This window comes from Aptenodytes patagonicus, chromosome Z (genome assembly GCF_965638725.1).
Source record: "Aptenodytes patagonicus chromosome Z, bAptPat1.pri.cur, whole genome shotgun sequence".
In the NCBI taxonomy this organism is placed as follows: Eukaryota; Metazoa; Chordata; class Aves; order Sphenisciformes; family Spheniscidae; genus Aptenodytes; species Aptenodytes patagonicus.
In genome coordinates, this window is record NC_134982.1 from 57,862,277 (window position 1) to 57,888,227 (window position 25,951).

Consider the following 25,951-nt stretch of genomic DNA (forward strand, 5'->3'; position numbering starts at 1 on the left):
TTCTCTCACATATTCTCACTCCTCTCTCTGGCTGCAATTGCTGTTACACGGGGGTTTTTTTCCCCCCCCTTCTTAAATATGTTATCCCAGAGGCACTGCCACCGTCGCTGATAGTCTCGGCCTTGGCCAGCGGCGGGTCTGTCTTGGAGCTGGCTGGCATTGGCTCTGTCGGATATAGGGGAAGCTTCTAGCAGCTTCTCACAGAAGCCACCCCTGTAGCCCACCTGCTACCAAAACCTTGCCACACAAACCCATTATGCCCTGTATATTCTGGATTTTGTAGGCAACCCAGACGCGTATTTGATGATAGCACTTCCTTGCTGGGGTAACTTGTGGTTCAAGAAGACTGCAGTCACTAAGGTGAGAGGAGATCAGGTCAGAGGGAAAGGGGGAGCCACCACTCCTCATATGCTCTGCTGGGACTGGGTCTGAGGCCATCGGTGGTGACAGCCCTTACATTTGTGGTGTTCTGGGATTCTGTAGTGGGGAAAGGAGAGTTTGATGCCTATTAGAAGACCAGTGCTGTAGAAACGGATCAGCTTCTCCAGGTACAGTAACAATATCTGAGATCTTTTGCGCTAGTCTGAGGAAACCTATCAGTGACCTGCTAAGCTAAGAAATATTCTGCCTTAATCACAGGGTGTGTTTGCTGCTTTAGGTGTTTGAGTAAAGTTAAATGCTTGGGCATCTTCAGTGGAAAATACTTCCTTCAATTTTATGTTATCCCCTGTTACTTAGTGGTCTTAGTCATTGAAAAAGAAAACTAGGTAAAACATAAAAGTCTTGGACAGCTCTTGATACTTACTTGTTACAAAACACAAGTTCCCTGTGTTTTTCTAGTAAAACCTACTGCCTTTTATTGATGATTCAGGTTACCTAGGCTGACTTTGAGTCTATTTCAATGCAATCTGTTGTGGTATAGAGACTTGGGAAACAGAAACCTCTCTGAATTTGCCTGTCTTAATCCGGTTACATGCAGCAGTTTGTGTCGTGGGGTAGGCAGGTGGGCAGTGTAGTGTTCCACTACAGCTCTAAATTAGAGCCCTGTTGTCTCTAAGGGCAAGAAAGATTTATCTCCTGGTGTAATTTAGGCAACAGGCCTAAAATCTTGGATTTGAACCATGTGTGATGAAAAATGCATTTTTTTCATTACTGTGACTGAAATCAGCAAGTGTAGCTGCTTGCTTTAAACTCTTTTTTTGATGTAATTTATTAAACAACAGGCATGTCAATTTGCAGACACAATAAGACAAGCAAAAGATCATGCTGTTTATGCCTTCATTAGTCTGTAAATCCTAAACAGAATCTCTTGTTTGGTAAGCTGCTTTACTGAAATTCCAACATAAAGAATAGGGCTGTAATGTAAAGTGGCTTAAACAGTAAGTCTTTAACTGATGCAATAATTAATATTATTCTAATGTATTCTAAATGTTTCTTTGGAGACATTTGAATCTTTACTTTTTTATTCCTATTTTCAGGGAAATTCAAATGGCATTGCTACTGTGGATGTTTCAGCAGGTTTTGTGGGACTAGAAAGCTATGTGGAGATACCAGCTATCTTCCTTACAGCATTTGCAACATATGCAGGACCTTTGCTTTGGGCCATTCATCTGCTGTGCTACTTGAGTTCTGAAGTTAACAGGTAATCATGTTTTGAACTAAAGTAATGCTCCTCTGCGTACTGCAGATATGAACACCATCCATATAGTGTATACCTTTTCAAACAAATAGTTTTGTTCACATCATTTTTTTCCTTGGAAGTTAGTTTTCTATTAAGAAAATGCATGCTCTTTTTTTGGTATGAATTTGTATCACCTCACTCTTCCAGTTTCATTTCCTCTGCAGAAGTTTTGCACTGGGAAAAGACGTGTATGCTTTACTAATTTTGTTTCTTAATGAGTTCTCAGTTTGCTGTGTTAAATTACTTAAAATTTTATTATGTTTTGTTGTAACAGCATGTGCTGCCTGAAAACATTCTTCTTGGAACCTATTAAGTAGGAGACCTGAGAAGGACTTTTTAAAGTAATAGAGTAGAATTCAAACATAACTAACATGCTGTTCTTTGAATGTCTGTCCTTGTTTGGCATAGTGACATACAACGTTTTATAAATAAAACAGATTTATTTTATTGTATGTTACTGGTTATTGCAGTCATTTGTAGCTAAAATATCTGTACTTTTGGTTATCTTATGTAGTAGATGTGTTAATGTAAAATGAATTACTGCATTTGGAATTTTAAGAAGACATAGTTGGAAAATGCTTATGTAACTTAGAGTGTGCATGTAAAATCCAATTGGACTGTCTAATATTGCATTTCACTCACCATCCAGGGCATTCAAACGGAGAGATGCAGTATGTTAAAATAGAGAGGAGTTGTAAATTCCGTATCGTATAATATCAATGCACAAATGCAAAAACTTGATATATTTTCACAGAAATAACATTTGACAGTGACTAAATTCTGACCATCCCAGAGTCTTTCCTCTGTTACCTGTGGAATTTAAATGTACGCTTTTTTTTTTTTTAAATGGGGAACAAAATATTGCAGCAGGCTTGGTAGGTGGGATTTTAGACAGTATTTAGTTTATCACAACTCTTTGCCGTATGCATTGTCATCCTCTGTAAACCTCTGACTTCCCTTTATCTACAGAGTGTCATCTGGTCTCATCCTGTCAGTGCTTTTTGTTTTCTGGCTTCTCTCTTCTCCTTTTGCTTGTTTGTTTTGGGCTATACCTACACTGTGAACTTGTGTTGGCACGTGTGTGTTCATCAAAGGTGTAAGGAGATGGGATCCCCAGCTGACCAAGCTGTGTAGACTAGTGGAGGTTTTTGAACCGGGAAGGACCTGTTCTAACAGGCTAAATTCCTGTACAGTCATTGTGTCCATTGCTCCATATTAACAGGCACCTTTAACAGGTAGAGTTATTATTCACCTTATTCACTGATTTGCCTGTCTGCCATATTGCTCTCTAAAGATGTCTAGCTTTCTCTACTTTATTGCAGTGGAATTATGCAGCCCATTGCTGGGCCACTCTATTGCTCTAGTAATGCACTCCTTAGTGTAGATTGAGGCTCACTGTAGAACATTACCTCTTAGTCAGAGGCCAACTACCTTGAAGTCATCTTTGGTCTTATATAGATTGATAAGTACTGGTCTTTATGTATAATGCCTCTGAAAACCAGCCTTTTCTCTGTTCATTCTGATATTTTTTTGCTTCAGGAGGAGTAGATGTGGAATACACAAATTACTGATGTCTGGATTTGTATAACCACAGAAACCCCTTTCTTGAATTTTCCTTACTACCTGGTGTCTTGACAACAAACTCAGTTTTAACTCTCTGTTTCTAATGCTCCTCAGTTTAGCTTTAGTTACTGCTTTGCTCCATCAATGCATCTTCTCAGTATCCAAGCTCTTCAAGTTTTCTCCATTTTTCAGCTCTCTTTAAAAAGAGTTACCACATACATATAAAAAGCCCTGCCTCTTGTCTTCTAGTAAATATGTGACCCACGACCCTGGGTATTACTTACATTCTATTAATCTATTGTTTTTCCCAATTCCTTTATACCTTTGTCATGCTTTGTTTAAAATAGTGCTAGACAGTTTCACTGGTCATATCCATGTTCCTGTGTTGGTTTTTTTTGCAGTCCCACTTTCCATTCTTCATTATTACACTGTAGGTGCTTTGGAAGTGGAGCTTTTTGCTTGTGCTTGGAGGACTCCGAGCACAGTGGAGTAAACTGCCTCAGTGCCATTGTCTGGGGAGGGAGAGGGAAAGAGCTCCCATAATGTTTTTAAAGACATGAAGTTTTAATGTTGTTTAAACCCTAGGCTGCAGGCTGTGATGAACACTAACATACAATGAAGAGAAAACGATACCATACAGCATGTTTTTTGAAAGCTCTTCTAACAAAATAATAAAAAATTTTCTGTAACAAAATCTTTGAGGATCTGTACTTGTTTAGTATTGTTTCAAATGATGTGCCTCTGTAGTAGTGTTGGTTGTTGTTCTGATGTTTTCTTGGTTGAATTTTTGCAGATTAAAAGCTCAGCTAGTAGTGTTGCCAGGTACAGTGCTGGTTTAAACTGCTGTCAAGTGGGTAGCTGTGACCTGTAATACCCACATCACTTATGTAAGTAGATTCCATCAAGCAGCTTGTGTCTGTAGCCATTTTAAGGTTCATTTGGGTCAACTGGTAAGGTTGTTTCCTCTACGAAACGCTGAATAACTCTGGACTGGAATCTCTGTAGCTGCTGGGACTTGTTTAAATTGGTACGTTACGGTGCTCAGAACTTGGTCCGTACACTATTTTACTCTTGCGTTTTGCTGTTGCTGGCCAAATGGTTGTCTCATTACTTTGTCATTATTCCCTGGATCCAAAGCTGAAACTGCAGAAGGCAGAGGTCAGCTGCTTCATGTGTTTTCTTAAATGTATGGGAGACTGAGTGTTTTAAAAAACAGCTGGATGCTTTAGAATGTTCTTTATAAAGGCTTCTTATTAACTGTTTTATAAGCAATATGCCTTGGTCAGTGAAATTCAAACCCTTTCTTTTTTTTATGTGGTCCTGAGTGCAAGATGAAGATCCTTTCCCCACTTCCTCCAGATAGGAGGATCTAAAAGAATCCAGCTGCCCTGGTTGTTTGGAGTATGCTGAGTGGGTCCAATTAGATTGCCACAGGATGTTGTCAGGATTCCTGACGCATCCTGGTACAGTCTCAGCTGAATGGATGTGCCCAGAACTGCTCAGCAGTGCCATTCTTAGCAAGTCCCTAGCATCCTGCAGCCTATTTTAGAGCTGTTGCATCTGAGGAAGTTGACCTGGACAGGGAAGCCTGACTTCGGTGCTAGCTATCTTTGTTTATTCCAGCCGCTTAGCAGAGCCCATGTAATTTATAGCTGCATCAGCTGGGTTGGCTTACCAGAGCTTCTTGCTGGAGTTCTTGGAAGCTGAGCTCCACTGGGGCATCACTTCCTAGGGGCAAGTACACATGCATACCCTTCCCTCTCTCTGCACTTTGCATTTATGAAATCACAGAATACTTGAGTCTGGAGTCCAACCCTCCTGTCCAAAGGATGGTCAACCAGAGCAGGTTCCTCAGGCCCATGTCCGGTTGGTTTTTGAGTATCTCCAAGGATGGACACTCCGGGGTCTCCCTGGGCAACCTGTTTCAGTGTATGACAACCCCCGCAGTAAAACAGTTGTTTTCTGATGTTTAAGTGGAATTTGTTGTATTTCAGTTTGTGTCCATTGCCTTTCATCCTTTGACTGGACACCACTGAAAAGAGTCTGGGTACATCTTTACTTCTGCCCATCAGATATTTATGAACATTGGTGAGATCCCTGCTGAGCCTTCTCTACTCAAGGCTAAAAAAATCCCAGCTTTCTCAGCCTCTCATTTATGTCAGATGCTCCAATCCCTTCATTATCTTTGTGACCTTTCAGTGGACTTGCTCCAGTACACCCATGTCTGTCTTGTACTGGGGAGCCCAGAACTCGATCCAGAACCCCAGATGTGATCTCACCATTGCTCAGCAGAGAGGAAACTACCTTCCTCAAACTGCTGGCTCTACTTTTCCCACTACAGCCCTCAGTTGGCTAAAGGAAACGTTGCTTGCTCATGTTCAACTTGTCCACCAGGAACAACCTATGTCCTTCTCTGCCAAGCTGTTTTTCAGATGGTCAGCCTCAAGCCTGTCCTGGTGCATGGCTTTATTCTTCCCCAGGTACAGGATTTGGCATCTCCCTTTGTTAAACTTCTTGAGTTTCCTGTCAGCCCATTTCTCTAGCCAGAGTGGCCTCTTGAGTGACAGCAGACCCATCTGCCATATCAACCACTCCTCCCAGTTTTGTACTGTGTGCAGACTTGCCGAGGGGGAACTCTGCCCCATTGTCCAGATCATTAATGAAGATGTTGAACAGTATTGGCCCCAGTGTCAAGCCCTGGGGTTGATCACTAGTGACTGGCCTCCAGGTGGACTTTGTGCTGCTGATTGCAACCCTGTGAACCCAGCAGCTGAGCCAGTTTTCAGCCCACCTCACTGTCCACTTTCCTAGCCTGGACTGCATCAGTTTGCCTGTGAGGATGTTGTGGGAGATGGTGTTCAAAGCCTCCCCTTGTGAGGTGAAAGTGCAGTAGACACATGTAGCCCATGTATCTTCAGCCAGTATGGTATGATGGAATAGAAAATAAGGACTTTCTGAAATAATACATTTGCTGTGGAAATGTAGTTGGAACTCCTTAGACAATTTGCTTCCATCTGATCAAACACGTGGAACTATAAAATATTCTCCTCATACAGAAAGGTAAATATGTTTCTAAAATAATTAAGTGGCATGTGATAGACAGTCACATGGATATTACTGCCACTTTTAGTCTTTTAGGCTCTCCTAAGAAACTTGGCAGCTTAAATGTGATGGGATTTTCACAGACAGAAATAGTAAGAAGAACTCTTTGGCTTCAGTCTCCATGGAAACTGTGCAATAACACTTGAAACTATTTTTGAGACAGGGAGTACTGATTAAACTGATGCCTAAGCTTAACCAAGTATTCTCTGTGTGACTTGCATAAGTTCCAGAGAGCACCTGATTCATGTAAAGGGTAGTTTTTACAGTGACCGCTGTATTGCTCTGACCTGAAGTAGAACTTTGGATTTTGCGATCCTTATGACTGGGAAAAGGGACATGTTGTTGGATAATCTGACCTACGTTATATGACCTCACTGTGCAGTACACTCCAGATGGATTCAGTTTTCAAGCTTCTACCCAAACAAAATTGTCACGTGGGTGACGTTCACAGTGTTGTGTAATTACCACTCTTTAGCTAGGCATCGTGATAGTTTTCAGATTACTTGCACATTGGAATCTGTGTTTTAATTGGTTTAATGAGTCAAGTATCAGGGTGAGCTGGTGGATGTTTCCTAGCATTGGAAGGCTGTGTGCTTTTTGGCTTTTCTTCCTTAGTGATCAAAAGTTATAACAGTGCTTTCATGCTAGCAAATGGCTTTCAGGTATTGAAAATGGAAGTTATGCCCAACAGGAGGGTGTTAATAGTTGCAAAACTTCTAATGTTATGCCATGACTTTGTTAATGTAGAATACCAGCACAGCAAACTTAAGTTTTGCTGTGAATTCTTTTATAATGCTGATCTAAACAGAATTAGGAAGGCATGCTAGCTAAAGGAATTTCAGCAGTTAACATCAGCTTTTACCATCTTACCTAATGTGTTTGATTCATGGAGTCCCCCATTCACAAACCATGTTAAAACATTAATCCTCTTTCTTTCTGATATAAGCTGGACATGCAGTGAGTGTTTCAATATACTTTTTTTTTTTTTGAGTCCCATGTAGAAAGTGCAGCCCTCCTTAAAGACAAAGGAACAATTCAAACATTTTTCCCTGAACCCTTCAGTATTTTACATAAGTCGTTTTTAATTCTTCTTGTTTCACTCCATTCTCTCTTCCTTAGGTTAGTTAAAGCTGAAAAAATGTTTGCAACTAAGAATATACTGCTGCTGTATTCTCTGGAATGGTAATACCTGTTATCTGTTGTGTTTGTCAGCAGTCCCATTCTCTAAATAAAAAAATAAATAAAATTTATAGAAGAAGGTATCTACTTGTTCATTCATGTGTATGGAAATCTGGAAGTGATTTTATAAAATTGGAATGGGGTTTTATTGCCACAAGCCAGAAGAGTATTTTACTCACTTAGGTATCTCCTGACATGCTGTCATTGCAGTGATGGCTGAAGGTTTCTCTTAGACATCATTAGTGCTCTGTGATGGATACCTCTTCATTCATTCCTTTGTCATGCTGGTGAGACACTGACTTTTCCTATGAGGTTTCCTTCAGGCAGCAATGACTCTTAGTATTGAAAAGTATTTTCTTAGTAGTGAAAAGTGATCCAGCAAAGTGGGGTTGCCTGCAGTTTCCTCTATGTTATAAACAAATGACAAGTTACTTCAAAGCCATTTGCAAAATAAATGTCGTCCAGTTGTGCCATGGACCAGCTGTGCAGCTGTGTTTTAGGAGCTGAAACACTTTCTATGTAAAAGTTAAAGGAAGTTGTGTGCACAGAATTTATAAATACACAAATTTGGGGTGGGTTAGGTTATTTTTGCTTTGTGTAGATAGATGTAAACATCTGAACAGATTTGGCACTTAAAAAACTATGATCTAATTTTTGGTAGATTTGGCATACTCAAGATGAGGTTTGTTTTCTAGTAATGGCTGATGACCCTAATTGAGAACTTGTGCTCCAGTGCGCTAGTTACTGCCCAAATGCATTGTGGAGTTGGCCACACAGCTTTTAAGTGGTCTTATTGATGCTGTGTACTGCCATTGCTATGAGATTGTTCTCATCAACAGAACTGCTGGCTTAGGTAGAGGCCACTTTAAGTACACGTCAGATGGGCTTTTTAATTTTTAAGTGGTCTATCACTGTTTGTTTGTGGGTAATCTTGAATTGAAAGGAAAACGTTCTGAAATTGTTTTTTATTTCTGCCCAAGCTTTAATTTTTTTTTTAGGTTTTTATGGTTACATTGTCTTCCTCCTCTTTGCTTTTCTGGTGTTCATGTGACTTATAGAAGTATGCTCAAAAGCATGTAGCTGAGTTGGCTGTACAGCCTTCCAGTTCTCAATCTATCTGTAGAGCTACAAGCTTCTTCTTACTCTACCTAGAGTGCAGGTATGCAGTATCACTTTGCTGTACCAAAAGGGTGCAGTATTTGACTTTTATTCTTGTTTGGAACCTCTGCATTGTGAGACAATATTTTTCTGTAGTCCTGTATGGCTAGATTTACAAATGCTGCTTACAAAAAAGAGTTCATTAAATTTAATACACACATAAGCTTATTGAATCTATTAGGAGAATCAACATTAATGACTTTGGGCATGAGTAGCGTAGGGGACATCAATTTCAGGCAGAAATTTTGGGATCCAAATAGCAAGTGGCATGTTATTTTCAAAAATCATAGGCACTGGGGTGCAATAAAAGGAATTTTAGTAAATTCTGATGAAAGGGATTAGGTTTGTCTATACTGACATCTAAGGAGATTTCTTTGATTAGTCCACACAGCTGTTAGTAGAGGAAGGACCCTGAAGCTTGGTGCTTCTATAAAATGAAGTTACACTTTCCTATGAGCTTCCCCTCTGCCTCTGACTCACTGTCCCTCATTCTCTCTTGCTTGCTACCCCTCTCTCTCAGTCACTTGATATCCCTCTCTTTACCTTGCTTGGTATCCTCCCCATCCCTCTCTTTCTCTTGCTATCCCCTCATGACCACCCTCCCCCCGCAAGCTTCCCTTCTCTCTTGGGCACACTTTACACCTCTTTGATGTGCTTTGCCTCTCTGCCTCTCACACTTGCCTTCTCTCTCGTGCATTTTCTGTCTTGTCACAAAAATTTGCAGCTGGCCTGCACTGACTGAGGAGGGAGGCAAGGACGCAAAGTATACAATTACCAGAGTAAATATTTATTCATGTGCAGGAGGTGTCCAAGCCAAACTGGGGCACCCCGAATGTGGTTTTACACAGAGTTCTTATACCTTTGCTCATACTTCTCTCTTGCTATCCCTCTCTCTCCGTCTCTCTGTCTTGCTATACACCTGTCCCCTTCCTCCCCTGCCCCCCCCCCACTATTCCTCTCTCTCTTGCTTTCCCACCCTCTCACAGATGCTTCTCCTCTTTGTACACTTTCCTTGTCTCTCATGTCTGGGCTTTCACCATCTCTCATGCATGGATGTTCCCTGTCTCTTTTGTGTGCAGGCTTTTCCCACCTTTCATGCACGTGCTTCCCCTCCTCGCACGTGCTTACCTCTCTCTTAGGGGCTTCCCCACTCTCGCGCTCTCCTCCCCCATGCACTTCTGTCTCTGTCATGCTTCTGCCCCTTTGCAAGCATGCTTCTCCCCTCTTGTGCTTCCTCATGTGCTTTCCTCCTCACACACTTCCTCCCTCACACTTCCCCCCTCACAATCCCCCATCATGCTTTTTCCCCTCTCTCGCACACACTTTCTCCCTCTCCCTGTCATGCTTTCTCCTTCTCACACATGCATTCTCCCTGCCTTGTGTGGGCTTTCTTTCCCCCTCGCATGCACTTCACCTTCTCTTACATGCTTCTCTCCCTCTCATACACCTTTCCACCTTCTCTCATGCACTTCTCCCCTTCTTGCATGCGCTTCCACCTTCTCTCACATGCCTCTCTCCCTCTCTATTGCCTGCTTCCCTCTCGTTTGTGCTCTTCCCCTGGCTGGCACGCTTCCATCACTTTTGTGTGGTCGTCCCTTCCTTTGTGTGGTCCTGCCCTCCTTTGTGTGGTCCTCCCCTCCTTTGCGTGGTCCCCTCTTGCACGTTTCCCCCCTGCATGCTTCCCCCTCTCACGCATGCACTCTCCTCCTTGCGCATGCACTTTCTCCCTCTCATATGCATGCTTCTTCTCACGCGTGCTTTCCCTCTGTCACTTGAATGTGCTTTGTTTCTCCCTTGCTTTCTTTCTCTCTTGTGCACTTTTGCTCTCTTGTGTGTCTTTGTCTTGCGCGTCCTTCTGTCTCTTGCTTATCCTTTTTCTATCTTCCTTTCGCTTCTCTAGATTTTCTCCTTTCTTGTGTGTTTTCCCATGTCTCACACTTTCCCCATCTCTCACACACACACACACTCAAATTCTTACAAATTCAAATTGCTTGTGCTTTCCCTCTCTGCACATTCAATCTCTTACCTGGGTCCTTCTTCTGTCTCCCACCTTCCCTCTCTCACAAGCCTTTTCTTTCTTTTGCACTTCCCTCCCTCATTCTCTCTTTGCCTCTTTGTCTCTTGCTTTCCTTCTCCTTTGTATGCATTCCTGTCTCTGACAGACTTTTTCTTTCTTGCATGCACTTTCCCTCTCTTAAGCTTGCAGTCTCTCACTTGTGCTTTCTCCTTCTCACTCACTCTCTGTCCCTTCTATCTGTATTGTTTTTCCTCTCAATCTGTAGAGCTTCCCCCAACCATACCCTGCTTTCTGCTTGTTTCGGACCTGCTTTCCCTCCCTCTTAGATTTGCATTTCCTCTCTCTTGGGCATTTCCCATCTCTTGGGTGCACTTTGCCTCTGTCTTTCAAGATTTCTTGAGTCCTTCCACATACACTGGCTTTCTCTCCTCTCTGCCCCTCCATTCTCTCCCTTTGTTTCTTTTCCCTCTCTCTGTTGTCCCTTTCCCCCTCTCTCCCCCTCTCACATTCCCTCTCACTCTGAGGCTTCCCCTCTCTTTTCTGTCTTTCTCTCTGCACCTGTATTTCCCTCTCTTTGACACCCTTTTCCTGTGTGCCTTTTGCCTTTCTCTCTGATGTGCTTTGCCTTTCCCTCATGTATATCCTTATCAATGATCTGGATGAGGGGATTGAGTGCACCCTCAGTAAGTTTGCAGATGACACCAATTTGGGTAGGAGTGTTGATCTGCTTGACGGTGGAAAGGGTCTGCAGAGGGCTCTGGACAGGCTGGATCAATGGGCCGAGGCCAACTGTATGAAATTCAACAAGGCCAAGTGCTGGGTCCTGCACTTGGGCCCAACAACCCCATGCACCGCTACAGGCTTGGGGAAGAGTGGCTGGAAAGCTGCCTGGCGGAAAAGGACCTGGGGGTGTTGCTCAACAGCCAGCTGAATATGAGCCAGCAGTGTGCCCAGGCAGCCAAGAAGGCCAATGGCATCCTGGCTTGTGCCAGAAATAGTGTGGCCAGCAGGAGTAGGGGAGTAGTAATCCCTTTGTACTTAGCCCTGGTGAGACCACACCTTGAATACTGTGTTCAGTTTTGGGCCCCTCACTACAAGAAAGACATTGAGGTGCTGGAGTGTGTCCAAAGAAGCTGGTGAAGGATCTAGAGCACAAGTCTTAGGAGGAGCAGCTGAGGGAACTGGGGTTGTTTAGTCTGGAGAAAAGGAGGCTGAGGGGAGACCTCACTGCTCTCTACAGCTACCTGAAAGGAGGTTGTAGCGAGGTGGGTGTCGATCTCTTCTCCCAAGTAACTAGTGATAGACTGAGAGGAAACGGCCTCAAGATGTGCCAGGGGAGGTTTAGATTGGACATGAGGAAAAATTTCTTCACTGAAAGGGTTGTCAAGCATTGGAAGAGGCTGCCCAGGGAAGTGGTTGAGTCCCCATCCCTGGAGGTATTTAAAAGACATGTAGATGTGGCACTTAGGGACATGGTTTAGTGGTGGACTTGGTAGTGTTAGGTTAATGGTTGGACTCTGATCTTAAGCGTCTTTTCCAACCTAAATGATTCTATGTGCTCTGACTCTTGCATGTATGTTCCCTCTCTTATGCTTTCCCTGCTCCCCGATGCTTTCTTTCGCTTGCATGTTTTGCCTGTCCTGCATTTCACCTGTCTTATGAGCTGTGCCTCTCTCGTGCTTTTTTCTTCTACTTCCCTACTTCCCTGTCTCATTCTGTCACTTTGCCCCTCGTGTGCGCTTTGCCTCTTATGTGTACTTCCCTCCACTCACGTGCCTCCCCTTCTTGCACGCACTTTCCCCCTCTTGCACACTTCCCCCCTCACATGCATTTATCTTCCTCGTGTATGTTGTCTTTCCCGTGTGCACGTTGCCTCTCTCTCGCACACGTGGCCTCGTGTGCTTTACCTTTCATGTGCTTTGCCTCTCCCTCATTTGTGCTTTGCCCCTCTCGCATGCATGCACTTCACCTTTCTCACTTTCTTGCATTCATGTATGCTTTCTCTTTCTCACTCTCTCTCTCACAGTTGTCAGTTTCTTGTGCTCATGCTTTTTACCTCTCATGCATGCAAGCTTTGCCTCTCATGCGCATGCTTTGCCACTCTCTCTCCCTCTCTCATGCACTTTGCTGCTTTGTCTTATGTGTTTTGCTGCTGTTGTGTCAATTTAGGCACTTTGCTCTCTCATTCTCTCTTGCTTTCCTGTCTAATGTTTTTTCCTGCCCTCTCATACATTTCCATCTCTCAGTTTTTCTCTCTTATTTGCACTTTGTCTCACTCAAGCTTTCAGGCTCTCACTATCTCCCTCTGTCTCACTTGCTGTCCCACTCTGTCTTGCTATACATCTTCCCCCTCCCTCCCCCCCATCACACCCCCAACCATTCCTCTCTGTCTCTCTCTCCCCATTTCACCCTCCATCTCTCCCCCAGCTCTCTATCCTCCCTCCCTTGCTTCCTCGGTCTCTTTTGCTCTCTCTGTCTCTCATCTTCCCCTCTCCCTCAGATGTGCTTTACCTCTCTCAGTTGTGTCCCTGCCCGTCAGCTTTCCTTTTCTTCCAGATGTTTTGCCTCTCTCCCTCACACACTTTGCTTCTCACATTATTTTTTTTCTCTTGTGCTTGCCTTTTTCATTCTCCCTTGCTTCGCCTCTCTTGCTTTCTCCATCCCTCACGTGCTTTTCCATCTCTGACACATTCTTGCATGCGCTTTCCCTCTCACTCATGCTTTCAGTCCCTCGCTTGTGCTTTCCCTCCATTGTTTGCTATTTCTCTGTTACTTCCCATCCCTCTTTCTTGCTTTTGGTATCCCTCTCTCTCCCCCCCTTGCTATCCATCTGTCTCGGGCTTTCCCTTTGTCTCAAATGTGCTCTCTTTCTCCCTCACAAATTACCCCCCAATCTTATGTTCCTTCTCTCTGTTTTGCTTCTGCCTCTTTGTCTCTGCCTGTCTTGGGCTTCCTCTGTGCTCCCTTTCTCTGTCCTTCCATTTGTATCTCCCCCTCAGACGTGCTTTCCCTCTTCGCAATGTGCTTTCTCACTGTCTCAGTTCCCTCCATTCCCCCCACCTTTCCCTCTTTCTTGGTCACATTCTCCCTCTCTCACAGAAACTGTCTCTCTCTTTCAGATGTGCTTTCCCTCTCATTCTGATCGGCTTTCTCTTTCACAGGCCCTCCCCCTCTCACAATCTTAAACACACTTAGGCTCTCTCTGACGTACTTTGCCTCTCACACATGCTTTGCCTCCCTCTTGGTTTCCTTATTGCTCATGTTCTTGTGAGCATTTGTGTTCTTGCATGTTTCTTTTCTATTTCTTCTCTGTTCCCCACCTTTCCTCCCCCTCCGTCTCCCTATTGCTTTCTCTTTCTCTTGCTCTCACTTTCCCTATGTATTTCTCTCTCTCCCTGCGTCCACCCACTCCAAATTTTCTGTCTTTCTCAGATGTGATTTACTTCTCTCTGAGATGTTTTCTCTCTTTCTCTAACATGTTCCCGCTTTTGCAGTTTTCCTCTTTTGCTTGCACTTTCCCACTTGTGCTTTCTTGTGCTTTTCTTCCCTCTTGTGCTATTCCTTGCTATCTATTGCTGTCCCTTTCTCACGTTTCCCCTTTCTCTTGCTTTCCCTCTCATCTTTCTCCTTCCCTTTTCCCCTCTTCCTCTCTCTCCCCTCCCTCTGTCCCATGCCCTTCCCATCCACCTTGTTTTGCCTGCTTTTCTGTCTTCACCCACCTTCTCCCCCCCTCCCCCCCCCCTTGCCTTTTCCCTCTCTCTTGGGCTGTCTTTGCCTGTGTCTCACATGCTATTCCATCTCTGACAGTTTTCCTCTTTCTTGCGTGCACTTTCCCTCTCATGCTTGCAGTTTCTTGCTTGTGCTCTCACTCTGTTGTTCACTATTTCACTCTTGATTGCTCACTTCCTCCCTCTTTTGCTTTCCCTCTCCTGAGCTTTCAATTTGTCTCAGACATGTTTTCCCTCTCTTCTGGATGTGCTTTGCCTTTCTCTTGGACATGCTTTCCCACTCTCTGGTAAGCTTTCCCTGTTGCATGTGCTTCTCTTCTCCCTCTCGCTTTCCTTGTCACCTTTGTGTGCTCACACTCGGTAGCACACCTCTGGCATGTTTCTTCTCTCTCATGGTGTCTGCTTTCTCCCTGTCTTGCGTGCTTTCTCTCCTCTCTTCCACGCACACTTTCCATCTCGCTCACTTTTCCTTGTGCCTTTTCTCCCTCTTTCTTGTGCTGTCCCTCTCTGTCTCGTGCTGTACCTCTCTCTGACACACTTTTCCTTTGTATTGCTTCACCTCGCACATGGTTTGCCTCTCTCTCATGTGATTTGCCTCTCTAAGAGTGGGGGTTTTGCCTCTCTCTCCAATGCATTTTCCTTCTCTTGCCCCCCTGCCTTGTCTTCTCTTGGACACACTCCCCCCGCCTAATTTTCCCTGTGTTTCGCACTTCCCTCTCTTGTTCTGCCTCACTTTCCCTCTTCCTCTTTCGCTTTGCCACTCTGACTTTTGTTTTCCCCATCCATTGCTTGCTTTCCCATCTCTGAAACGTTTCCTTTCTTGCATGCACTTTCCCTCATCTATGCTTTCAGTCTCTCTCTCGTGCTTTCTTCTTTCTGTGGCTCATTATCCCTCTCTGTTGCACAGCATGCCCCCCACGATCCCTCTCTCTCTCTGATGCATTTTTGCTCTCTCTCACACACTTTGACTCTCTCATATGCTTTCCTTCTGTCTCTTGTGTGCTTTGACTCTTGTGTGTTTCTTTTTTCTCTTGTGTTTCCCTCACTCTTTTGCTTTCCCCTTCTCTGTCTTGCTTTCCCATTTTCTCTTTCCTCATGTTGCATGCTTTCTCCCTGTTGCACAGTTTTCATCTCTCCTTGCCGTTTTCCTTTTGCTTATGCTTCCTGTTCTTTGTGATTTTCCTCCCTCTCTTGTGCTAGCCCTTGCTAACCCGTGCTGTTTCTTTCCCTTCTCTTGCTTCTGCCCCTTCACTCTCTTACTCTCTCTCCTCCTCTCCCCCCACCTTTCTCTCTCTCCTCCCCTCGATTTACTTTTATTCTCTTTTCCCTCTCCATCCCTTTTGTTTTCACCTCTCCTTCTCACTGCCCCCTCACTTGCCCTCTCTCTCTCTGACACACTTTTCCTCTGTATAATTTGTCTCTCTCTTGCATAGTTTCTCTTGTTACCTGCTTTCTTCTCTCGTGGCCTTCCCTCTCTTGGCTGCCCTTTCCCTCTCACATGCACTTTGCATCTCTCTGTAGTTTCAGTCTTGCATGTTCTTCTTTCTCTTGCACTTGCTTCTCTCCCTCTTCCCCCCTCTCTAGCATGCTTCCTCTCTGTTGCACAATCCCTTTCTCTCCTGCTTGTACTTTCCCTCACTCACCCTTTGCCTCTTGTGGTTTTCCTCCCCCTTTTGTGCTATCCCTACATCTCACTATCCTTTCTCAATTTCCTTCTTTCTCTCACTTTCCCTCTCAATCTCTTGTTCCTCTTTCCTTCCCTCCCTCTCTTTCCCCTCCATCTGCCCCCCTTCCACCCTGCCATCTCCCCCCGTGTCTCTGTTCACCCTCCTTGCTTTTGCTCTTTCTCAAACACTTTCCTCTTTCACTTTCCCCCTTTCACATGCTTTCCCTTTTGTCTTAGGTTTTTTGCCTCTCACACTGTTTCTCTCATGTCCTTTGTCCCTCCCATGCTTTGTCACTCTTGTGTGCTTTTACCTTCTCTTGCACTTCCCTCTCATCACTCTCACTTTCTAGCTCTCTCTCTCATGCTTTCCCCTCTCTCGCATGTTTTTCTTTCTCTGACATATTTTTCTACTTGCACGCACTTTCCCTCTTGCTCATGCTTGCATTCTCCTGCTCATGCTTTCCCTACTTCTGTTGCTTGCTATCCCTACTTCTCTCTCAGTATCCCTCTCTCTTTCCCTTGCCATCCCTCCCTCTTTCTCTCCCTTGCTTTCCCATTGCCTCAGGCATGTTCTCTCTCTCTCTGTCTCTGATGTGCTTGCTCTGCCCCCAGATTTCTCTCTCAAGCTTTCCCCCTGTCTTGGTCACTCCATCTGACATGCTTCATCTCTTGCATGTGCTTTGCCTCTCTTGTGCACATGCTTTGCCTCTTTCAGATGCTTACCTGCTCTTGTAGATTTGGTTTGCCTCTCACATGCTGTTGCACTCTCTCGTGTACTTCCCGTCTTCTGATGTGATTTCCTTCTTGCTCATTCTTTCTCAATTTCCTTCTTTCTCTCACTTTCCCTCTCAGTCTCTTAGCTGTGCTTTTCTTCTGTCTCTCATGCTACCCTTCTGTATCTCTTGCCACCCTCTCCGTTTCCCTGTCTTTCTAGCTCTCTCCATCTCTCTCCCTCCCTCCTTCCCCCCCATTCTCTCCCTTCCCTGTCCCCCGTACGTTCCCTCTGTCTTGCACACTTCACGTCTCTGCCATTCCATTCGCATCTCTCTCGCCTGCTTTGCATCTCTCTGCCACGTGTTATTCCTCTTTCTCAGACATGCCTTACCTCCCTCTTTTTAGTGCTTTCCCTCTTACATGCACTTTGCCTCTATCTCGTTTGCGCTCTCTCTCATGTGCTTTCACTGTCTTGCATGTTTATTCTTTCTCAGGTGCTTCCCTCTCTCAATGTCTATTGCTTTCAATGTCTTTACCTCACATTCCCCCTCTGTCATGTGGTTCCTGACTCTCTCACACAATTCTTCGCTCTTTTGATTGCACTTTTCCTCTTGCTTGGACGTTTACTTGTGCTTTTCCTCCCTCCACCTCCTGCTATCCCTGTCTTGCTTTACCTTTCTGTTGCTTTGCCTTTCCCTCTTCTCCACCTCTCCTACTTTTTTCTCACACTTTTCCTCTCTCTCTTTCAGACGTATATTTCCTCCATATTGCTTTCCTTCTCTCCCTCACACAGCTTCCTCTCCCGTGTCTCACACAGTTTGCCTCTTTCACCTGCTTTGCCTCTCTGTTGCGTGGCTTGCCTCTTTCTCTCTGTCACCTACTTTGCCTTGGTCTCTCTCACATGTGGTTTACCTCTCATGTGCTTTGTCCCTACACTCACTTTCCCTCTCTCTTATGTGCTTTCCCTCTCAGGTGCTTTTCCTCCGTCTCACACGCCTTCCCTCTCACACGCTTCCCACGCCCTTTTCCTCTCTCTGTCATGCCCTCTGCCTCTGTCTGGTGCACCCTGTGCCTGTCTCTCTCAACAGCCTCCTTCTCACATGCATTCTTTCTCTCACGTGCTTTCCCTCGCCAATGAATTTTGTCTCTCTCTCATGCTCTCCTTATCTCTCGTGTGCTTTTCCTTGCTCGCTGTTTTAATTCTCTTGCATGCCTCCCTCTCTCTTTCAACTCATGTGTCTTCTTACCCCTCTTTTCTGTGTCTTTCTCCCTCTCTTGCATGCTCTCTCTCACACAATTTCCCTTGTTTGCACTTCCCATCTCACTCATGCTGTCTTTTGCCTGTGTCATCCCTCCCTCTCTCCTGCTATCTCTGCTGCTAGTCCCCTCTTGCTTCCTCTCTTTTTATCTTGCTTTCCTTCTCTCATCTCATTCCCTCTTTCTTGTCCTCAGTTCTCCCTTCCCTCTCTCTTCCTTCAGCTTCCACCCCACTCATCTCTGTCACTTTCCCTCTCTCCCTCGCACACTTTCTCACTCAGTGCCACACCGTTTGCCCCCCTCTCACCTACCGTGCCTCTCCCCATTGTGTGCTTCTCCTGCATGTCACATTGCCTTTCTCATGCTTCCCCGCCTCATGCTTTCTCACACACTTTCCCCATCTCCACCTCATGCACTTTCCCTCTCTCACACACATCTTCCCTCTCGTCGTCATGCGGTTTGCCTCTGTCATGTGCTTTTCCTCTCAGACATGCAGTTTGCTCTCTCTCTCACACGCTTTTCTTCCCTCGCATGCTTTATTTTTCCCTTGTGCTTTACTGTTCCCCTTTTTCTCTCATGTTGTCTCTTCCTCTCTTGCTAACCTCCTCTCGCATGCTTTCCCACCTTTCTCACGCTTTTCTTCTTTCTTGCATGCTCTTTCCCTCTCACTCATGCTTTCAGTCTCTTGCTAATGCTTTACCCCTCTAGCTTGCTACCTCCCTCTCTTGCTCTCTGTCCCTCTTCCGCTTACTATCCCTCGCACTTTCTCTAGCTTTCCCTCTCTCACTGTATGTTTTCCTCTCTGTCATATGCCCTTTCCTGCCATCTTGGATGTTCATGCCCTGTCTTGAATGTGTATTCCCTCTCTCCTGGATGCACTTTGCCCCCCTCTCTTGCTTTCCATGTCTCTCTTGTGTGCCTTCACTCTCTTGTATGTGTCTTTTTTCTCTTGCACATCCCCCTTTCTCTGTGTCACTTTGCCCTTCTGCTGTCCCACTCTTGCATGCTCTCCCAGGCACACAATTTTCCTCTTGTGCTTACACTTTGTCTGTCATTCCCATTGTAATTTTTTTTTGTTCTTTTCCTCCCTCTCATGATGTCCCTTTCGATCTCTCGTTATCCCCCCTCTTGCTTTCCCTTTCTCTTGTTTTCTCTCTCTCTTTTTCTCTTCCCCTCCCTCTTTCTCTTCCCCCCTTATTGCCATCTTTCCCTGCCTCTACATCATTTTCCTCTCTCCCCCTTTCCCTTGCTTTCCCTCTCTCTCAGACACACATTTTCTCTGTTGGGTTCCCTTTCTCACACACTTCCCCTCTCAATCACATGCTTTGCCTCTCTCTGCTGTCCCCTTTTCCTCTCTCCCTCACATACTCCATCTCTCTCTGTCACATGCCTTGCCTCTCTTGCGTATGCTTTCTCTGGCACTTCCTTTTCTCGCTCTCTCCATCCTTCTCTCTCTTACCCCCCCCCTCCATTTCCGCTTTCTCAAGCCACCCTCCCCCCCAATTCCCTCGAATGTGCTTTTCATCTCTCTAATGAGCTTTCTCACCCTACCCCCAAAGTCATCGTTCCCCTCCAGCCTCTCCCTGAGCCTTCCTCCACCCCTCTCTGCTTTCCAGTTCTCTCACACACTTTCCCTCATTCACATCTTTCTCATGCTCTTCCCTCTCTCATTCCCTCTTGCTTTCCTCTCTCTTGATTTCCTTCCCCTTCTTGCATGCTTTTCCATCTCTCACCCCCTTTTCCTCTCTTGCTTGCACTTTCCCTCCTGCGCATGCTTTCAGTCTCTTGCTCACTACCCCTCTCTGCCCTGTTCCCTCTCTGCCACTGTCTTTCCTATCACATTCACTCCCTCTCCCCCCACCAGTGTTCTCCCTCCCCAAAATTCCTCTCTCCCCCCTTGCTGTTCCTCCCTCATACCCTCTTTCCCTCTCTCTGTCTCTCTCTTCTGTCCTCTGAGTCTTTCCACCCCCTCTTCCCCACCCCTGCCCTTCTCTGTCTCCCTCTCTTGCTTTCACCTCTCCCCTCACTTCCCCCTTCTCAGAAGGTGCTTTCCCCTGCCATAGAATGATGCACTTTCCCCACTCTTTTACATGCTTTCCTAATCTCTTCCTTGTGCTTCCCCCACTCTCTCTTCCCCCATCTTCCTCACGCTCTTTCCTCTTGCTTTGCTCTCTTGCAGTCCCCCCTGGCTCTTGCACGCTTTTCCATCTCTCACTTGCACTTTACCTTTTGCACATTCTTTCAGTCTCTCGCTTGTGCTTTCTCTGTGTCTCTTGTTCACTAGCACTCATCATCTCACTGTCTTACTTGCTAGGTCTCTCTCCCCCCCCCAGTCTTTCAGTCCCTCATTTTATTTGTCTTGCTGCCCTCCTCACTTTCCCTCTCAAGCACCTGCATTTCCTCTCTCCCCAACATGCCCTCCCTCTTGCTTCCCCTCTGTCTCCCCCACCTCCTTGCCCCCCCCGGTTTTCCTCCCTCACAGACAGCCTTTCCCTCTCTCTCACACACTTTTGCACTCACTGTCATACACAGTTTCTGTCACTCTCACATGCTGTCCCTCTCACTGCGCCCGCCCCATCCCTCTCTCCCTCCTGCCCTGGCTGGCCGTCTGGCTCCCCCATCAGTCCCTCCCCGCCGCCCCTGTTCTGACCTTTGTCTCTCTTTGGCTATCCACCTATTGACTGCTCCCCCTTGCTGTCCCCATCTCCCCCCCCCCCCAATTCTCTCCCTCCCATGTCTCCCTGTCCCTCTGTCTCACTTGCTGTCGCCATCTATCTCACTCATTGCCCTTCCCCCGACACTGTCCTTCTGTCTCTCTAGCTGTTCCTCAGTCTCTCTTGCTGTCCCTTGGCCTGTCTCTGTCTCATGGCCCCCATCTGCTTCACTGTTGCCCCCTCCCTGTCCCTTTGTGTGTCTCTCTCCCTGCTCTTGCTGTTTGTTCCTCTCGCACACTGCCCCTTCTCCCTCTTTCTGTGTCCTTTCCTCTCTCCTTCTCAGTGTACCTACCTCCCCGTCTCTCACCTTCTGTCCCTCCCTACTCTTGCTGTCTATCCCTCTCACTCTTTCTCTCCCACTGTCCCTCCCGGTCTCCCCGCCCCAGCCCCATGCTGTCCCTCACTTTCTCCCCCCACTGTACCTTCCTCTCTCCCTCTCACTGCCCCTACTGCTCTCCCTCTGCCTCACTGTTCCTTTCATTCTCCCTATCTTGCTCCCTGCCCCTCCCTCTGTCTCGTTGTCCCTACATTTCTTTCACGCTCACTGTCCCTCCCTCTTTCCCATAATTTCCACACATTTATGCTTTTCCTCTCTCATCTGTCACTCTCCCTTTCTCTGCCTCTCTCATGTTCCCTCTTTTGTGTATTTTCCTTTCTTGGACACTTGGCCTCTCCCACAAGTGCTCTCCCTGTCCTGCACATACTTTGTGTCTCTGGCATGCTCATTGCCTCTACTGCATGGTCTTTACTTCTCTTGCACACTTTTTGCCTCCCTTGAATAAGCTTTCCCTTTCTGCCTTACAAGCTTTTTAACTCATATTGACCCTATGATATCCTTTCTGTCTCAATTTCCCCATCTCATGCTTTCCTTCTCTTGTGCATGCTCTTTGGTGCAATCTTGGCATGCTTGAGCTCTCACACACTTGCCCTCCCTCACACTTTCACGCTCTCACTTTTGCAATCTCTGTGTCACATTTGCCCTATCTTGCGTGCTTTAATTCTCATACGCTATCCCTCTCATTTGTGCATCCCATCTCATGCACTTTCCCTTTCTTCTGCCTTCTCTCCAGTGCTTTCTTTCCCTTGTGCTTTCCCTCTCCACAGGTGTGCTTTCCTGCTGCTGTATGTGTGCTTTTCTTCTCTCTTGCATGCTTGCACTTTCCCTGTCTTGCATGTGCTTCTCCTGCTATGTGCACTTTACCTCTATTGCATGTGCTTTCTCTCTCACTCACTTGTATGGTTTACTTCTCCCTCCATTCCTCAACATATGAATTCCTTCTCTCTTGTGCACGTGCTTTTTCCTCTGTATCTTTTGCACATTCCCTCCCTCCCTCTTGTGCACTTTTTGCCTCTCCCCCGCACCTCGTGCACTTTTCCTCTTGCTCATGCTTGTGCCTTCCCTCTCTGGTTCTTGTTTCCCCATCTCTCTCACACCCTTTCCCTCTTTCTCTCACACACTTCCATCTCTCACTTTCTTGCATGCTCTCTCATGCTTTCCTCATGCAGCTTCCCTTTCTAGCATGCTTTTCTTGTCTCCTACTCTTCCATCTATGCTCTTCTCTATATCTGCTGCACCCTTTTCCTTTTTTATCTGCCCTTTCCCTCTCTCATTTTTTCCTTTTCTTGTGGGTTCTGTCTCACACATTTTGTTTCTCTTCTGTACTTTGCTGTCTTTAATGCTTTCCCTTTACCACACGTAGTTTCTCGTTCTGTTGAACAGTCTCCCACTCTCTTGCTTATACTTTTCCTCCCTCATGCAGTCTCTCTCTTCTCCACCCACTTTCACTTGCTCTTTCACTTCCCCTCTTCTCCTCTCTTGCTCATGCTTTCTGTCCCTCTTTCGCACTTTCCCTCCCTTTCCTTTTCTCGCACTTTCCTTTTCGTGCATGCTCTCAATTTATTGCGTGCTTTCCCTCTCATGCATGCTTTGACCTTGTTGTATGTGCTTTTCCTTTTGTCTATTTTGTCCTTGCTTTTCTTGTACGCTTTTCTCTCGTGTGTGTGAATAATATGCTTTCCCTCTCTCTTTCCCTCACACGCTATTGTTTTTTCCTCCTCTCTCAAATTTTCCCTCTCTTGCATGCATGCTTTCCTTCTCTCTCTGTTGTGTTTCCCCTCTTTTGCATGTGCTTTTCCTCTCTTGCACGCTTCCCCCCTCTCACTCTCTTGCACTTTCCCTCTCTTGGTTGTGCTTTCCCTCTGTCTGTCTTGTTTGTACTTTCCCTCTCTTGGGCACACTTTCCCTCCCTCATGCAGCGCTTTCCCCCCCTCCCTCGTGCTGTCTTGCATGCTTTCCCTCTCACTTGTGCACTTTCCTTTCTGTCACACTTTCCCTCTTTCATGTGTGCATTCTGTCTCTAATGAACATATCTTCTTTTTTTCCATACATTCCCTCTCTCATACCTTTTATCTTTTTTAGCATGCCTTTCCTTTGCTCTTTCTGATGCACCTTTTCCCTCTCTTGTGCATGCTCCCTCTCTTTCTCTCTCTCTCACTTTCTCATATGCACACTCCCCCCTCCTCATTTGCTTTCCCTTTCTGTCTCTGGCATGCTTTCACTCTTTCTCTCATGCTTTTTGTCTTTCTCTGACGTGTGCTTTCTCTCAGTCACAGTTTCCTGCTCTATCATGTGCATTCCCTTTCTCATACGCTCTTTCACTTTCTCATATGCACTTTCCCTCTTGTTTGCTCAAGCTTTTCTTGTCTCTACTGTGAATGTTTCTCACTTTCATGCTTTCTTGAGCTCTCTCATTTAACATATGTTCCACTCTTGTGCCTACTTTCCCTCTCAAATACTTTCCTTCTTGGTTGAACTTGTCTCTCATGCTCTTTCACTCCCTCTCGCATGCTTTCTCTTCCTCTCTATCGTGTAAGGTTTCCTTCCCTCTCTTATGTGCTTTAGCTCTGTCCCATGCGTCTGTTCCTCTCTCTCGGACACTCTTCACACTTTTCAATTCTTTCTTGATTTCTCCTTCCTTCTCTCTCTTCTGCATTACTTCTCTGCCATGCACTGTTCCTTTATTTTGTGTGCTTTTCCTTCCTGCCTGGGACACTTCCCCCCTCTCTTTCACCATCCCTCTCATATGGATGCACTTTTCCTGTCTTTCTCCCTTGTTTTCTTTCTCTTAGGCACATTTACCCTTTCTCTGTCATGTGCTTTATCACAGGTGCTTTCTCTCTGTCTCATCATGCTTTCCCTTTCTCCCTTGCCTGCTTTCCTGCTCTGTCTGCACTTTCCCCTGCACTTCACATATCTTACATGTGCTTTTCTCTCTTTTTCTTGTCCTTTGTCTGCCTTGCACTTTCTTTTGCTAACACTCTCACTTTCCCTTCCTATCTTGCACACTTCCTCTGTCTCAGGCTTTCCCTGTCTCTCATGTTTACCTCTTGCATACACTTTCTGTCTTGCATGCTTTTTCCCTCTCTCATGCATGGTCTGTCATTACCTCTCTCTCATGTATTGGCTTTCTTTATAGATTCTGTGTAGTTTTCCTCTATTGTGTACTCTTTCCCTTAATCTCGGGCATTTGCTCTCTCTCGCACGTGCACACTGTCCCTTTCTCTTGCATGCACTTTTCCTTTTTCTCCTTCTCATGCTCCCCTCTGTTGTGCCCTTTTCCTCTTTCTGTCATGCTCTTCCCCTCTTTCTTGCTTTCCCTCTCTTGTGCACGTGCTCCCTCTTGCATGCTGTTTCTTGCTGTTCTGGGCTTGTTGTGTCTCTCTTACACAATTTCCCCTCTTGTGCACTGTTTCCCTCCCTCTCTGTCACACTTTCTCATGCTTTTTCTTGCATTCTTTCCCTTTGTCACGTGCTGTCCCCCCAGTGCATGTTTCTCCTCCCTTGAGCATGCCATTTCCATATCTGTTGTGTGCTTTCCTTCTTACTTGCTTGTGCGTTCTCTCTTGCGTGTTTCAGTCCCTCTCATCCTTTTCCTCTCTGTTGTGTGTAGGCTTTCCCTCTCTCACGCACTTTCGCTCTGTTGTGGGTTAACCCCAGTCCGCAGTTAAGCACCACACAGCCCTTTGCTTGCTCCCCTCCCAGTGGGATGGAGGAAAGAATCAGAAGGCAAACATGAGAAAACTTGTGGATTGAGATAGAGACAGGTTAATAAGTGAAGCAAAGCTGTGTGTGCAAGCAAAGCAAAATAAGGAATTTATTCACTGCTTCCCATCGGTAGGCAGATGTTTAGCCACTTTAGTGGAAAGCAGGGCCTCAGCATGCATAACAGTTATTTGGGAAGACACACTGTAACCACAAACATACGCCCTTCCTCCTTTTTTCCCCCAGCTGTTGTTGCTGAGCACAGCATATGGGATATCCCTTTGGTCAGTTGGGGTCAGCTGTCCCGGCTGTGTCCATTCCCAACTTCTTGTGCACCCCCAGCCTACTTACTGGGCGGGCAGCATGAGAAACTGAGAAGGCCTTGATGATATGCAAGCAATGTTCAGCAATAAATAAAACATCGGTGTGTTATCAACACTGTTTTCATCATAAATCCAAAACACAGCACCATATGAGCTGCTATGAAGAAAGTTAACTCCATCCCAGCCAGACCCGGTACGTGCTCCCTCTCATGCTTTAGCTCTCAAGAATTCTGATGTGTGCTTTCCCTCTTTGCATGCTTTTTCACTCCATCTTATACTTCCCCTCTTATTCTCTTCCTTGTTCCCTCATGCTCTCTAACTTTTGTCTTTGTCTTTTTCTTGAGTTCTGGGGCTTCTTTCCTTTTCCTTTTTCCTTTTTCTCTCGTTTTCCTTCTCGTGCACTCTTCCCCTCTCTCTTGCAGCACTCTTTCCCACTCACTGTCTCATGCTTCTTGTTTGTTTGACACTCTTTTGCAGACATGCTTTCCCTCTCTTTCTCTCTCTCTTTTTCTCTACCCCTCTTTTGTTCTTTACATCTCTTTCATGCTTTCCCTCTCTGTCTCGCACATTATCCCTTTCTCTCTAGTATGTTTTCCTCTCTGTCTAGCATATGGCCTTTTTCTGTCATGTGTACACCTTCCCTCTCTGCCTTTGTCACTCATACTTTCTCTCTCACACATGCTCTTCTGCTCTGTTGTGCACTTCCATCTCCATCTCATGTGCTTTCCTGTTCTTGGACTTACCATCTCTCACATGTTTTACCTCTTCTTTACACATGCTTTCCTTTTGTTGTGAGTATGCTGCAAC

At 45.6% G+C, this 25,951-nt stretch overlaps 1 protein-coding gene across 5 annotated transcripts in view; it reads left to right on the plus strand.

Annotated features, from left to right (window-relative positions):
* PIGG (phosphatidylinositol glycan anchor biosynthesis class G (EMM blood group)) overlaps positions 1-25,951 on the plus strand; it is a 99,391-nt gene that overhangs the window by 54,158 nt on the left and 19,282 nt on the right. For 2 of the 5 annotated variants that reach the window (XM_076363329.1, XM_076363330.1), the window contains exon 12: positions 1,479-1,642. In XM_076363329.1, the coding sequence (XP_076219444.1) occupies positions 1,479-1,642 (164 nt within the window). Of the gene's footprint in view, positions 1-1,478; positions 1,643-1,955; positions 7,594-25,951 lie in introns of those variants that run through there. The other 3 variants (XM_076363332.1, XM_076363333.1, XM_076363331.1) reach the window with 2 other exon arrangements.